Raw genomic sequence first — 16,007 nt, forward strand, 5'->3', positions numbered from 1 at the left:
ATATCTTGTCACCCTCTGTAGACCAAGCGGACAAGACATCATCGTGAATATCATTTAGAAATTTGAATTCTTTTTCAGTATGATTGTTGTCACGCACAAGAGATTCCAAAAAAAAAACATTTTATAGTAATATGCTTTAATTATGAAACCAGTATAAATCGTGTATATTTATTTTTTGAAACAAACAAAGGTTTCAGGCTCTTTACAGGTCCCATGTTTAGGGTTGACTGAGATGGTAAAGTCGTCAACCAGTTATGTCTAATATTAATGCAAACCACCGTATTTTACACTCAGAGTCAAACATTTAAAAAATCGTATCTGCCAATTTGCGAAGTATCTAGCATAGAACAACCTTGTAACTGGCAGAGTCGATAGATGTTTTCCATAGAAAACTATGGAAAGTGGTACAATCGGTAGCTCTAAGACTAGAAATATACACGTATACTGTCGAAAGTGCCAGTTACAACTTTGTCGAAATTACATATCCTAGAACACTATCGAATCTCCTCTTTTCGATAATTTTTCTTGTCTGACCAGCCATCTGGTCACTTGGATAAGGAAAAACGACACAAGGAACTGATTATTTTAAAAATATTTAGGAACTAGTTACGTAAGTGATATTTTAGATCATTTATTTTTGATATTATGAAGGGATATAACAAAATTGTAAATACTTACGAAGTTAACTATATTTTTTTCGTTAGACGTGGTTTCACCGTGACGTTGTTGTTTATGTTTTATAACAAAATTAACCATACATCTATCTCAGCTATTCGTTTTTAAACTCCGATTTAAAAAAAAAAACAAAGATGAAAACAAAAAATAAGTAACTAAAACAAGCTAAAAGTTAATGAAAGAGACATGTCCTTACTCTCTCACATATCATCACAGCGACGACTGACGATTCAGCCAGTTACGAACTGGCGCCGTCGCTTTAGAACAGTATCGATTGTACCTTATTCGATAATGTTTGTCGCTCATAGTGTGAAACTGATAGTATTCAATATAAAACTTCCCTTAATATGATTTTTTTTAACCAAACCGTATATTTTTCTAATAGTATATAATATACTCTTACAATTGATGCTTAAAAAAATTTAGATTTTGCAGTTTCGATACTGTTTGTTGCGGCAGTCGAAATATAAAAATGCGGTCACATTGCTTACAAGTAAAGGAATGTTATTATGAAAAATTTAAAAGAGTGCTCGTCGTATCATAAATATTAAGAATACATATTGCATTCATTGCAAGGGGCTAAATCCGAAATTTTACCAGGACTAGCACATTTCGTAGATTGGTGCGTGTTTCCAGTAATGAAGGTAGACACACGTTTTGTTGCAAATTAAAATAATAAATTAACTTGAGCACAAAAAACTGTGAAATAGAAAATCTCGCCTTCATATCTTTATCTATATTGCGGACTCCCAAATAATCAGTATATTTTAAGATTATACGTAGTTACGATTAAAGACGCCAAATAAGTGTTGCGAAATTTTTCCCTGTATACACGTGTAAGTAGTTTATGTATAGCGCCCAAAGATGCCTCAATTAACGAGATCACGACTATTGGTTGGCGCCGACGGCGTTGATGTCTTGGGTTTGACCCGATGTTTTTATTGCTCGTTGTCGGCTGTCGTTAATCGTCTCTCATCTCACCATAGGTTCTGCACGACATAAAGCATTATGACAAGTCCATTATTGATATTTTCACTGTACATTGCGTTTGCAATAAACATGTTGTTTGGAATATTACGCCGCCGTCACGCTCGATGTGCCAGCACTTCATTGTTATGTCCTTGTTACAGTTGTAGAGCGAAAAGAATAGTAATTAAGTATCATCGTTGTCTACATCAATGATCCGAAACTAGAATTTAATTTAGCACCTTTTCAAACAAAGTGTTTTATAATATTATCGTTTGTCCATACCAAAACTCAGTTTGATTAATTGCATTATGGGATGTTAATCACAATCAGCAAATGCGTAATTTATCCCGAAAATCAGTTCATTAAACATCTCATTTGTTGAACGTCTCGGAGTAATGGGCTGTATGGAGGCCAAACATTCTAAATCTTTGGGACGATGACAAGTAGAAAGTTTTCACTTCTTATTAGTGCAAACAAAGAGAATACTCGATCGCGCCCAGTAAGCTATTTACCCAAATTCACCGTATGAGTGTGTGATGATGGGGCACCACTTTCTTTGTTCTCGAGCGGATTATTCTATTTGAACAAGCGGCAGCAGGCGCGGGCGGTCGGCCCAGAGATTGCCAATAAAGCTGGAGAGCCAACAGAGGCGACTTGTTATTTGTAAGTAGCGGTACAGAATCGTGAGTGCACATAAGACAATTAGGTACGAGTGGGTGTCAGTAGGTCGACCACTAAAATAATTATTCATCTTTTCCAGACAGCTAACGGTGCATGACGTTGATTTTGTACATGAACATGTTTGACGGCGCCTCAGTGTGTTCGAAGCAATCTTTCAATATACATATTTTTTATGTAATAATTGTTTCTATGGTAGTCTGGAATGTACGTTTCTAGACTTATTTACTAAATTTTGTTATTGTAAAGGTTTTGCTGGTCTGGGTTGGTTGATTTCTTGATTAAGAGACTGGTTTGTCTTCTTCACTTAATAGTTTCGCGTACTCTGGATTTATTCCCGGATAATAACTAGAATATCTCAATGTAAAATGATCATGAAATTAAAATAAACTTAGGTTTTAGCGATTGTTACACTTTGTAATTGCAACTACTGTTTTTTCGGAACTACATATATATATACATATAAATCAGTTTCCCAGCTTTCTTCCTGAGTGACGAATTGAAATATTCGTTAGTACCTAGTTAGCGTGGTTATACAAGAGATTCGTTTTAAACGAAGGCGAAGGTCGCTTTTCGTGAAATGCGGGTTTCATTACATTCAACTTACAGTCAAGGTTGCCTTTGTATTCCTTAGTATTTCCTGTCTTCTGTTTTTATAATAGTTAAGAATGATTCCAAAATTATTTGTTTTAAAAATTGTGATGGGAACTTGGTGTGTACGAACACTCGTGCATTATTGGCAATATGTATGTTTTCCGATTCGATTTGCACACGGGTCATCAAAAAATTCACACAAACCAGCGCGACCATCCAATGGACTAAATTACCGTTGCCAGAACCTGTTTTTTGAAACTTTACATGTGTATTTCAAATAGTGCATCCGATGGCAAAATTTTGACTGAAGGAACTGTCCTAAATAACGATCGCATAGAGTTAAAAATTCATACAGCTGTACGTGTGTATTAAACGAAGAGAAATTTGAAAATAATGAGTCGATAAGAGTTAACGGTTTACGTTTTATTGTTAAGGAGACCAAAGGTGGAGGTACACGTTCCTGTTGTTGGGTTCTTTCGTAAATGATTACGGTAACCATTTATGCTGCAACTACGTTTTCTGCAACAAATCAATACGTGGTGTTTTCAATAAGGAGTGCTTTCAATTTTAAGTTTATTTATGGCATGTATTTAAATGATCTTTTTGAATTTGCGAAAACAGCAGGCAAAAAAATTTAAACGGTAATTTTTTTTAATGATTGATTCTTTTTCTCTGAGACATATAATAAATTAAATCGATAGATATTTTAATCTGTTCTGAGCTACGCAAAAACATTTTTGATATATTTTTATATATAGGTTTATGTTGGGCCTCAAACCTAAGACAAATGAGCATTAAAAAAAAAAGTAAATACTTATTTATAACTAAGTAAATGTTGATTGTATTTGTATACTAATATTATATTAGGTCATTATAATATAATTTGATCTGAAAACATGTTCGGAACGCAAGCGAATTGTCTTCTGAAACTCGCCGGCCGCTGCCGCGTCGTGCTCGCTTCGCTCGCTCGGCTCATGCTGATTTTTGATATAAACCTAATATGTATTAACCTAATCTACTGAATACAGGACACAACCAAGCAATCAAGATTTATTAGGAGATCAATATCAAAAGATATATTGGTTATAAATGTCATCAATCGTTAAAAGAAAAGACCAAACATTTTTAACACCAAATGTTAATTTCGTGAGCTCAAACATAATAACAGTGTTACCTTAAATGCAGTTCATTTATAATTTATCCGTAGATCCAGTAATATATAGACTGAACGATATATATATAAAAGTATCGTTTATTTAAAAAAGTGCACATTTACAATGGATCAATTACTTATTTGAGGATCAAATAATATTATCCTTTGATTTATTTTCATTGTAATGTGTATTAAAACTTATTCACTGAAATGTGACGGGCAACTTTTGTGTTTTCTGCTTTCGAGGTTCTTGTTCAATAACCTTTCTGTGTTACTAAAACATCTATTCACTGTAGGGTTTGAAGTAGAAAGTTTTTGAATACCTCCTGCTGTATTCAGTAAACTTATTACTTTAGTACGTATTGTGTGTTATTTTTCTAAAAATTTTGGAGGGCAAGGGTGCTGGTGAAATGCAGGCACATGGGACTTGCCAACTTATGTGTCAGGGTTTAGGGCGCAGTGGCAGTACCCCTCAGATTTAAAGCACTGCACTGTCATAACAGTTGCAGTGCAACTCAGTGCTGTATATAGACAGGAGTGTTGATTACCGCCAGGAGCACGACTTGTTCGTCCCGTCACTTGGTAACGCAAAATAAAGTTTTTACTTATCTTACACCCTGTATAAGAAATTTTCCAAGTGTCGGTGTCATTGTACACTTATTTCAGAATCGGGAAAGCTACCTATACATAAAAATGCGTGCATATCTATTTCCATGTACATATCAAAATTAGGTATATACCTATTATTATTATTATACAATAATATAGGTATTTTTACATTTTCGCGAGGATAGTAGCTAATTTTATTACCATTGAAATTAATTCAGTATCTTTAGATATTTAATTGCTATTAATAGCTTTCAAAATGACCTCGGTAAACATCGACCTTCGTGTGAATCTCGTTATGAACATTATTAATAAAATGATTTAATAAATAAATTATATCAAACTTTATTTATTATTGACAGTTTTCACGGTTTTTTAGAAGATGTTCCAAAATATTAAAAAGGTTTGTGTTGCAGTTAATATTTAAAAATAATTAAATATGTAACAGCACGGATGTAGTGAAGACGAATTTGAACATTATAAACAAAGGAACTGGAAGAGTTGACCTCGTAACTTGAATATTCAATTAAGAATCAATTATCAAATGGTAAAAACACATAAAATTTGTTAAAGTATTCGAAAAGTTTATGACTGACTTTCCAATTTCGAATCCCAAGCCGTCTTTCATTCGTCTGCCACCAAAGTCACTTTCCGTCAAAGTTATTCATTCTATAACTGATTATATTTTTTCTTACTGTGTTTTTAAATTACTAATGATCGTGTATTGCGTGATCTCATGAAACAGAGCAAATACTATTCCTCTTCAAAAATAAAGATCTGCAACAAGCACATAGATAAATTTGTAAGGTCTGCTGCTTCTTTCCGTAGCTCAGTTGGGAGAGCGATGTGGCGAGGTCGCTGTTTCGAGTCCAGCCGGATCGAGGGAATTTTTCTTTGTGTTTGATTTTTGTATTAATAATGATATTCCCCTTGTTTAAACTAATATCAGAGATGTACTTGATTGCTACCACTCTCAGTAAAACTTAAGTAAAAAAATGTTATTACGTTCAAACGTAGAAACGTCTAGATTGATATTTTAGCTATTTCCACAGTTTGATGGTATACAACATTGTGCTTTTGGGAAATGTCGCCGACAATAATAGAATTGTTCTGCAGAGGCGTGCTGCTAGAGCAATTTACAATCTGCGCTCCAGAGTGTATTTGAGAGATAAGTTGAAATAAATTAACATACTTACAGTAGGGTTAAAGTAGATTTATGAGACTTTATGCTAGGAAGAATATTATACTTATCATGAAAAATAACGCTATATTAAATATTAACACAAGGAAAAATAAACTAATGGTTCTTGATAGTTGTTTCCACAAAGTAAAAAAATATTTATGTATCGAGTTCTTAGGTTTTCGCGATTATTACACATAGGAAATGAAACTATTTTCCGGATTTAAACTACATGCGAATAAGTTGAAGATTCCACGCCAATGCCGCAGGCCACGTGTGAAACCACCAACAGTCGAGCGAAGACCTGCCATCTTACCTTACGTGAGAGGTGTTACAGACAAGATCGGAAGAGTCCTCAGGCGCGCATCTATCGAGATCTATTTCAAGCCCCTGAGGAAGATTTCTCAGTTCCTGAGACCCGTGAAATGTAACATCCCCTTACAGGATGCAGGAATTTACTAGCTTGACTGTGAGTGCGGTCTCTCTTATATTGGACAAACAAAGCGAAGTATTTGTACCCGCGTCAAAGAACATATAGCTGATGTCAAATACCGTCGCGTAAACAAGTCTGCAGTCTGCGAGCATGTCATGGATAAACCTACACATTCAATGAAGTTTGACAAACCCCAGGTCCTTGCAAAAGAAGTCCGTTATCTACCCAGGATGCTGCGAGAGGCCATTGAAATTAAAAAACATCCTAATTTCAACAGGGAAGATGGTTTCTCCGTACCACCAGTTTGGGATCCAGTATTTTCTCTAATGGAAAATCCCAAACAGACATAAGACTTCAGTACTAATTAATATGTTTTAGTTTATTCTAATTTCTATTATTAATTAATAATAAATTGAACTTAATAAAAATTCATTCAATAAAATAATTTATAAAACATAATGTAGCGTACATTGGAATGTTTCTTTGTAAAATTAAAAATAAGGTATTTAAGTAATAACTATTGTAACTATAGTGAAAAAATAGAGTGGTTTGCATCAATATTAGACATAACTGGTTGAAGACTGTACCACCTCAGTCAACCGTTACCATGCGACCTGTAAAGGGCCCGAAACGTCGGTTTGTTTGAAAAAACAGATATACGCGATTTAAATCCGGAAAATAGTTTCATTTCCTAAATATTTAGGTGTTGAAATGTATAAAATTTTATAATAGGATATTTACATTGTCGATTTTCACACATTATTTGATTTCAAATTCGGGACTTAAACGTATCGGCCCAAACGTCTGTCGAGGCAAATAAGACACGTTTTATACACGATTAAATCCTGATTTTGAAATAAAATAAAGCAAAATCTCGTTGATGATTCTTTTAAATTTTTAATTCTATCTAAATTTGCCCTTTAAAACATTTAAAACTGCTGTAAAACAAAAAGTTTGTGCAAAATACAATTTCCGCTTATTTGAGCTTTTTTATGCCTATGATGACTACGATATTGAAAATGTTAAATGTTAACGAATGTTCAACAGAGCAACCCCTCATTTTTATCGTACGAATAAGTTGTTAAATGATATTTGATTTTACATTTTCAAGTGTAATTTGCTTACACATTGACGACCTCAGTGGACTAACTGTTTGCACTTTGGGCGGAGGATGAGGAGGTACCGCATTCGATTCCCGGTAGGAGATGAACTTTTCTAAATTAATTCTGATTTAGTACTCATACATTGAATTCCCTCGTTTATGATTAGTGACGGGACGAATAAGTTGTAAATCTGGCGGTAAGCGACAAGTATGTCCATCACAGTTGCAGTGCCACCCAGAGCTTTAAATCGCAGAGATCACACTGCCACTGCGTCCGCTAATGTGGGACGTTAGTTGACAATTCTCATGTGCCTGTAATTTCACCAGTACCCTTCAAAACTGAAACACGGCAATGCTCATAATACTGCTTGGCCGCAAAAATGGTAAGATACAAGAGACCTTTGTTGTACTAAAATAGTTCCCCAGTTTTAGACTATGTGATTGGTGTGACTATCTGGCACATTGATTAACATTGATATATCAAATAAAAGTATTTTTGTACTCTGGTTGGTATTGTCTGCTTTTATTTTTTTGTTTCTCTCTCTTATAGTTCGCTAACGGCGCGGTTTGTTTTTCTGTAGTCTAAATTATTCTCGACAAAAAATATTCCAAGTTTTTGCTTATTACTACATTTATTATTACATAGCATTGTTCGCCATATTGTTTTTTCGATTTGCTAGATAGAATCGGTCACCTTGGATAGTGAAATCAGGACTTGTGCGGAAGTAGATTCTAAACATTTACTGGACGTGGAATTGTCTAACCATCAATATTGTACAACGGAAAACGCTTAGGAAATAATTTGCGCATGCTTAAACAAAACGCGCATGTTAAATCGACTACGCTACGATAGTGATTTTTAATGGCTCTTTTTTATAATAACGTCTTATTATAAATAACTTGTGGTTTCAAGACAAACACGTTTTGTTTTAGTAATCAAAATAACAAGTTGAAGTAGATAATATTGTATAAAATTGCTATCTGTTAGTCATAGACGTACTCTTTATTTGTAAAAAAAACTATAGCAATCCCGTCTTGCCTTTAAGAGTCCTGCAGGACATTAATTGGCTGTTGACATTCAGATGTTTTAAAATTCTTTTTTAATTACAGCCCATCGTCTCTTATCGGTATCACTAGTTGATGCAATAGTTTACTAGAAAAGTTATAACCATTGTGCCGTAACTGACAATTACTAACCACTAATCCTTGCTTGAATGCCTAACAACAGGCTCTCGTGACACCAATTGTGCCAACTGCATTTTAAACTTGCATTCATTATATTTCATTGTTCTCATTACGACATGATAGTGTCTAATTGCAGTAATATCCCAAAGTGCAGGCTGCACGCGCTCGCACACATCTCCTTGAATGAAACCCTGATGTCAACGGCTTTAAGTAAATCTTCCAAATATACATATTTAAAAAACGTCGTTATCCTTTTTCCAAAATTATTTACAAGTTGAGAAGGATGGCCTATCATAACAAAGCTATGCTCACATGTAATGGAATAAAAGCACAGGTTTATTGTATGTATTTGAACAACTGTAAACAATTTTATTATGCGTAACCAACCACATGTTTCAGGGTTGTTGTACTGATAGTGGCCATGCAAATGACGAAGACGGGGCCTCTAGGCCACCTCTTGTAAACTGTGGCTGCGGCCTAGTAGCATAATTCAATATACACCATACACTATGTCCATTACAATATGTCACTCTGTGCGTATTTTATTGCATTTGACATTGTAGTTAGATCAGTTAATAGATACATTAAACATTTTTAGACTTATTATTTCCTGTTATTAATGAGACGCGTTAGGTTCTTTAATTATAAACAAACATTTAAGCAACGGAAAAAGGCTTGATAGAAACAAATACAATTATTTAAAAAAAATCGTATAATTTAAATCTTTACATTTCATCTTCATTAATTTTACCTCTAACTATTGCTAATTACATTTCAACTAATTTATATTTTATTCGTTTTTTTTATGTTGGTATGTACTCTGTCAATCGTTGCTATCAAACCGTACTACAACGGCGTAAACTGAGCGTTCGATCACAGCCACTTCGTATAAATATAATAACAACTAAGTAAGTACAGTCTATCAGAGTTGCACACATGTACATGTGAGTTGCGCTCCGGGTGCGGTGGGATCCGCAGAGCATTAGCGCAGCCTTGACATTTGAGGCAGACTTGCGAGGCGGCATAGGCGCCGGCGCATCGGCCACTATCCCCAGCGGCGGAAGCGATAGTAGCTCGGCACTGGGAGATACGGGTACCTCGCAGGCACATTTACGTTCTCCAGGTTGTATCCACGCCGCCGTCGCACTAATTCCTCTCCAGCTTCATTCGCCACTCGTCTCTTCGCTGGACGAATAAACACAACATTGGATTCCAGAAGCACGTTATCATCTACCACTGCTTCACCTTCCGGTCTGAGTTTTGTTACTAATTTCGCCCGATTTTTCTGTGCGCTGAGGTATTCCTCGTTAAACACGTAATCCAGGAGTTTCGGAACTTGGTTGTAACTGGTGGCATCTATTTCCCTCTCGTACCCGACACGGTCATGGGGCGATGTAAGCGCGGGCGCTACAAGCGCGAGGGCGATCGCGAGATACGCGTGCATGATGCGATGATTCTCGACTGTTTGAGCCGCGCGCGTACTACACACATTTTATATATGCGAGCGATCGATACCATTCGTTCCCAATTTCAGTTGTTATTTTTTGTGGTTTGGTATCATGGATTGCGCTTGAACTTGATAGCTGAGATGCAGGTGCGATTTGGGGCCCTTCGTGTAAAGCAGCAGGCTCGTATGCAATTGCTGTGTTGCGGTTACTCACATAATTTGATGCACCGGTGGCTACGAACGTTCATGAACCTCGTTCTACTTATATTAACCGACATTGCCTGGTGTTTCAAGATTGCAAGGTGACCACCTGCTGGGTGCTAGGAGCATAGATTATATAACTAACACCTAGTTTCTAGTGATGCATACATATGTCTGATACGATCATAATTATTTGCGTAAATATTACTATTTGATCAAGTCATTTATTAGAAGCTAACATCTCGCTAACAGCTCCAAAATTAAGTCGAGACTTTATTGAGACGGCAATGGCGTTTTAGTTTTTCTATTACAAATTATGTCTGTTTTAGTTAAAAAATATTACAAAAGTTTTCATTACACGTTGAAGGCTTTACTTTAATTTGTGCACGGTGCATATAACTACCTCAAATTGCCTATTTACAGCTTAGAACACGACTTCTTCAAGGACTATATTTAAACTACTTCAGATTTACATACTGTACCACAATTTGTTAGTCATGTTTGTTTCTTTAAAGTAAACCGCGTTTGCCCTTTTGCCACAGGTAAACAGACACTTTATATGACTTTATTTGGTCAAATTTGTAGACTATATCTAATGGCATTCTTTTGCAACTGAGAGAGTGAAAGAGATTGTGGTAACAATTTCGGTCTAGTAAATTTAGCTTTAGTTGAAAATGAAATATAACATAGTTTGTACGATTCTGTGGAGTAAATTATTTTATGGTATATGTACGATATGATATTTATATAGGAATAAACAATTTCAGAGCTATTTAATATTAAAATAGAAAGTCGAAGCCTACCTTGTTTATCCGGAACCGAAAATTCGAGGTCATCGCCAAAACATTACAGAAAACCAGAATACAGGAAACCATTGAGCTGCTAACCTTCCGAAATCACTCTTGCTTTGGTGATTACGTATTACATCGAGCTTAGTCCTTTAATTAAGTGATACACGACAAACCACATATGCACAGAAAGTAGCGTAGTGAAAGCATAGAAGCTCACAATATGAAAAAGCGAACAACTAGGGTGGATATTATTCTAAATATTTTTTGAAGAACGTCCAAGTAGTAATGATGTAAACTTTGTGACACCTTGCTATATTTCCGATTGTCACTTCCGAATAGAATACTAGTAATTAATGTTTATTACTATTCAAGGTTTAAAGCGCCGAAAGTAGTAGGATATTGCAACTCGTGTTTCTATTCACGGATTTAGTGTATATTTAGATGTAAAAATAATTACCAAGAAACAGTGAACGATATTGTTTTGTTCTTTTTTATTTTTTGTAAATTATGTAACTGAAAATAAATTTTATTTCAATGTCATTGTACATCTACTATTACAAGTTACTAACTACATCGGAAATTACGTAATCAGTTATTATGGAAGTGAATGCAAGTAAACGAAAATTGTGATCGAATAGAACCGAATGTATATATATCTTACAAGTGGGCTGAGGTAGTCGATGCGCGAGGGCCAGCCACTCCTTACCGAATTTCATTAATGTCGCCAAGCACTGGTGCGCTCCTCCAAAATATTTGATTTGTGAAGGATTAAATTCTTTAACGACACTTACGGCGGCAATTAAATTGAGTTTGTGTTGGTAGAATATAGAGCCGATAAACGAATTTATTCTAAGTGCTTGTAGAAATTATTACCAAAACCTATTTATTCTGTGACAGTTCAAAATACTTAAAAATGTATAGATTTTTTTATTTACTATGTTATTAATAAAATGAAATAAGATTTTTTTTATAATATCACGTGACGGGACGAACAAGTCGTGCGCCTGATGTAGTACTACACACCTGTCCATAACGGTTGCAGTGCCACTCAGAATTTTAAATCGCAAAGATCTGAGGGGCACTGTCAGTGCGCCTGTCACTTTGAGACCTAAGTTGATAAGGCCTAAGTGCCTGTAATTTCATAAGCACCCTTATCCTTCAAAACCGCAACACAGTAATGCTGACATTACTGCTTGGCGACAGAAATAGGCAAGGTGGCAGGACTTCCCTGGACGAACTCTCTCGCAAGGAGCTCTACTGCCACTAAAATAATATTGTTAATAATAATATTGACCACTAAAGAGGTAGACAGACAGAAATCAATATATGAAATCGTGAGCAAAACCAATCACGTAATTAATTCAATTACTCTTCTTGAAAAAGTAGTCACAACTGGTTCTAGGCATCAGATTAAATGGTCGCAATTACATCTGACAAAGGCATGTAGCCACGGCGTAACATGTTCGCTCCCAGGCTCAACATGACAGATTCTAATGGGTCTATACAATGCGCATTAAAGACACCTGCCCAAGGACGCATGGACAATGCGCGAGAGTCACCTCTTCCGCGTTTTGTATCGTTCCGCATTAACTACAACATCATCGGTAGAATATTAATATTCGTTACCAAACCCGATGCTAAGACTTCTTTGTTCATCCACCTGAACGGGTTTTTGTTGTCGTTTTTTAAATTCTTTTAATTTGAAGCGTGTGATACCGGTACACAGTTCACGTGAAATTGTGTGAATATTTTTAAACGATTCTTTTTTGTTAGCTTAATGTTGGATTGGTTTCTACACTAAGAAAAGATTTTCTAAATCATTATTGCTATTTTTGTATGGGTGATATTTTTGACACATTGGTATGAAGTAAGATGTGCGAGAGAGTTCGTCGGCTTTGTTTTGCAGAGTGGGTGCGCAATGGCCGCTCGTCCTCGTGTGTCAGCGGTCATTGCTTCCTGATCACCGGTCTTCATCTCCTATGAGGTGATGCTCTCGGTGTGTTTGCGCAACTCGCAGGCATTATTTATGCCTGACACGATTGAACCTCTATTATCCTTTGTTCTTCGGTCGTAATTTGATCCTACAATGCTAATTTACTTATCATCGTTTGCGTGCCTTTATTGATAGTTATTTATTATCACTTGTTACTAGTGCTTAGAGTTCGAATACGTCAGAAATCACAAGGAAAATCTTGTTTAGTCTATCTATTTGTGTCTTATATGAGGTTAATTGTTGCGTTTTATTTTTATCTCTTTGATAGTCTTCCTCTTGTAACCTACGGTCAACTTTGTAGTGATTTTATTGCATTCTTACGGTGGAATGATTGCCTTATACAAGGGTGGCTCGTTAGTAGTATCAAGGATTAAAATGACAACATTTTATATGTACTTACAGTTTGTACTGAAGTCATTGGATGAGACTCGGTTCTATTTCTGCAATAATTAGGGAAATGAGCTTATCTAAATTGGCTCTGGTCTGGGTGTTCTGGGTGCCCCGGAGTGAATTCTGTTGCTCTGGTAGGTACTCATGGTACAGGAAATTACCTAGTTTGATACCAGGCAATTGTTGTGGTTGTTTGGCACATTATTATTTCTTTTTAATTTGTTTTCCGATTTAGTTATATTGTTTGTTTGTTTTAGATGCCATGGGATTCCTCAGAGGAGCAGATGAGTGCCCCTCGCGAGATGCGCATCCACGTTCAACGGGTCATCGCCATCCCCGCTCCCCACAACATGCCGCCCCCGCCTGAGGGTATGGGACCCTTTGCCCCACCACCACCACCACCCCACTCACAGGATCACAACGAGGCAAGTTACAACTTATTATTTCCCATTATTGTATTAATCTGGATTTCGTGTAAATAATTTGAAATCTTTGTTAACCTGATACATTGTAGCAGCTAAATTCCATAAGCTACAAATATAATTTATATTTTCTCTGTAGGAGTTATGTAGAGTCAAGAAATATATAATAACAATTACTTATTAGGATAAAAACTTGAACTCTGTTTCGAAAACTCATAGTAAACATATAACGTGTGATGTTGTCTAATATTTATTTATGATTTACAAACATGTTTAATTCACAATAACAGTATCTTTTGCCTTTGAAGTGATCGAGAGATTTCTTATCTTAAAAAAGCTTATCGGATAAAGACTCAATCTACACTTCAAAACAGAATTAGCTACTAACTAAAATAAGTTATATGCTTACATTAATTTAATGAAGCCCACATCTATAACAGTTAAGTAGTTGTAAGAGTCAAAAAACTTTGAGTGTAAAAAATATTCCGTTAGCAAGCAATTTACAACATAACGAGTACACTAGCAACAACGTGGTTAAGACGCGGAAGTTGCTCGTAATGACATCTGCCAATAATTTAAAATAAAAATATTTAAATATTTTTAACACTTATCATTCTGTTAAATTACTCGGTTACGAAAATATTTAAATATTCAAGGTCGATTATCAAGTCTGCTACCACTTTGTAGTAATCATGTTGTATACTTAGTTGATTACACGCAGAAGATTCGATTTGTCTTTACAGTGTTTAACTAAATACATATTCAAAGTCTACTAAGCGAATGATTACCTATAAATTGTTAGTATTCTCGTAAAGCTGCCTTTGTAGGTAGTTAGGTACTTATGGCAGCTTTATTAAATACCGTTAATTTCTTAAGGAAACCGTTTGATGCGATCATGTTAAAATGTACATGTTACATAACACGCATGTTACGCTCAATTGAGGTGGATATTAATCCAGTGAGTAAACATTTAGCCATTTTGCGCTTGAATGACGCTTACGGGGATGTAAATCTGTCATTGCTCGAGGGTAACACATAAATTTTACGTACTTGAGTTGATCGGTGACAATAGTAACATTTTTGAGTTTATAGTTAACCACATAGTCTTTTTTTATAATATCAATTGACGGGACGAACAAGTCATGCGCCTAATGGCAAGCAACACGCCTGTCCATAACAGTTGCAGCGCCACTCAGATCTTTAAATCGCAAAGATTTGAGGCAGACCCTGAGACATAAGTTGACAAGTCCCATGTGCCTGTAATTTCACCAGCATCGGAAGCTTCAAAACCGGAACACAGTAATGCGGATATTACTGCTTGGCGGCAGAAATAGGTAAAGTGGCAGTACTTCCCTGAGCGAACTCTTTCACAAGGAGCTCTACTTCTGCTAAAATTTTGCTTTACTTGTTTATAAATAAATATACATATGGGTAGACTAAATGTCAAATTCGCGGGCAATGTATGTGTGAGACCAGTTTAAAAACATGATGGGTGGCACATATTATGGAAGGAGGCTGGCTGGGTTGTAGATGATGATGCTAAACTTATAAACTTAAATCCATATACTAGTTGGTGTCATACAGGAAGGCGACATATTTATTCATAACGTGTTAAAAATATTGTTTCGTATAGTACAGTCAACAGCACATCAAGCATACACTTTTGTTCTAATATCGTCTCCGGTGCAACAGAACAAGATCCATGCTGCCGTCTCTTGATGACTGGTACTACAGTTGACCCCTAATGTGAATCATTCATAAGTTTCATAAGAATACGAAAATAGTAGTTATCAAGTTATACGAGTAATATTCCCTCTTTCATTAATTTGCGGTGGTGTAAGTTAAGAAAGAGTTTTTATATTAAACATCACTAACTTTTTTTTTCAAGCGACTTTAAAAATACTAGCACAATTATTAGCCAAAATTAAAAATAGTATATTTCCTTTGCTTTGAATAACGCAATAACAAATTATGCTTAACAAAAAATTTCTTTAGTTTAATATTTGGGGGCAGAACCTTGGAGCTGACAATTTGTAAAGAAAGTAAGTAGTGACATCTTTTAATTATCACCGGTACTATTTTTGCGATTGTCAGGCTTTCTATACCATTACTGTTTTAGTTATTTTACCTAGGTAATGACTGGGATTTTTCCATACACTATGTACGTACTATAATATAAATTGTTAAA

General features: G+C 35.5%; 2 protein-coding genes across 3 annotated transcripts in view; one reads left to right on the top strand and one right to left on the bottom strand.

The window, feature by feature from the left end:
• LOC113228067 overlaps positions 1 to 16,007 on the top strand; it is a 67,085-nt gene that overhangs the window by 40,491 nt on the left and 10,587 nt on the right. For both annotated transcript variants that reach the window (XM_026461207.1, XM_026461208.1), the window contains exon 7: positions 13,655 to 13,822. In XM_026461207.1, the coding sequence (XP_026316992.1) occupies positions 13,655 to 13,822 (168 nt within the window). The remainder of the gene's footprint in view (positions 1 to 13,654; positions 13,823 to 16,007) is intronic.
• Positions 9,298 to 10,019, bottom strand: LOC113228068. Its single transcript, XM_026461209.1, has one exon. It carries the CDS (start codon positions 10,017 to 10,019, stop codon positions 9,621 to 9,623), a length of 399 nt encoding a protein of 132 aa, XP_026316994.1. The 3' UTR covers positions 9,298 to 9,620.

This window comes from Hyposmocoma kahamanoa, unplaced genomic scaffold (assembly GCF_003589595.1).
Source record: "Hyposmocoma kahamanoa isolate Upper Pololo Valley unplaced genomic scaffold, ASM358959v1 220, whole genome shotgun sequence".
NCBI lineage: Eukaryota > Metazoa > Arthropoda > Insecta > Lepidoptera > Cosmopterigidae > Hyposmocoma > Hyposmocoma kahamanoa.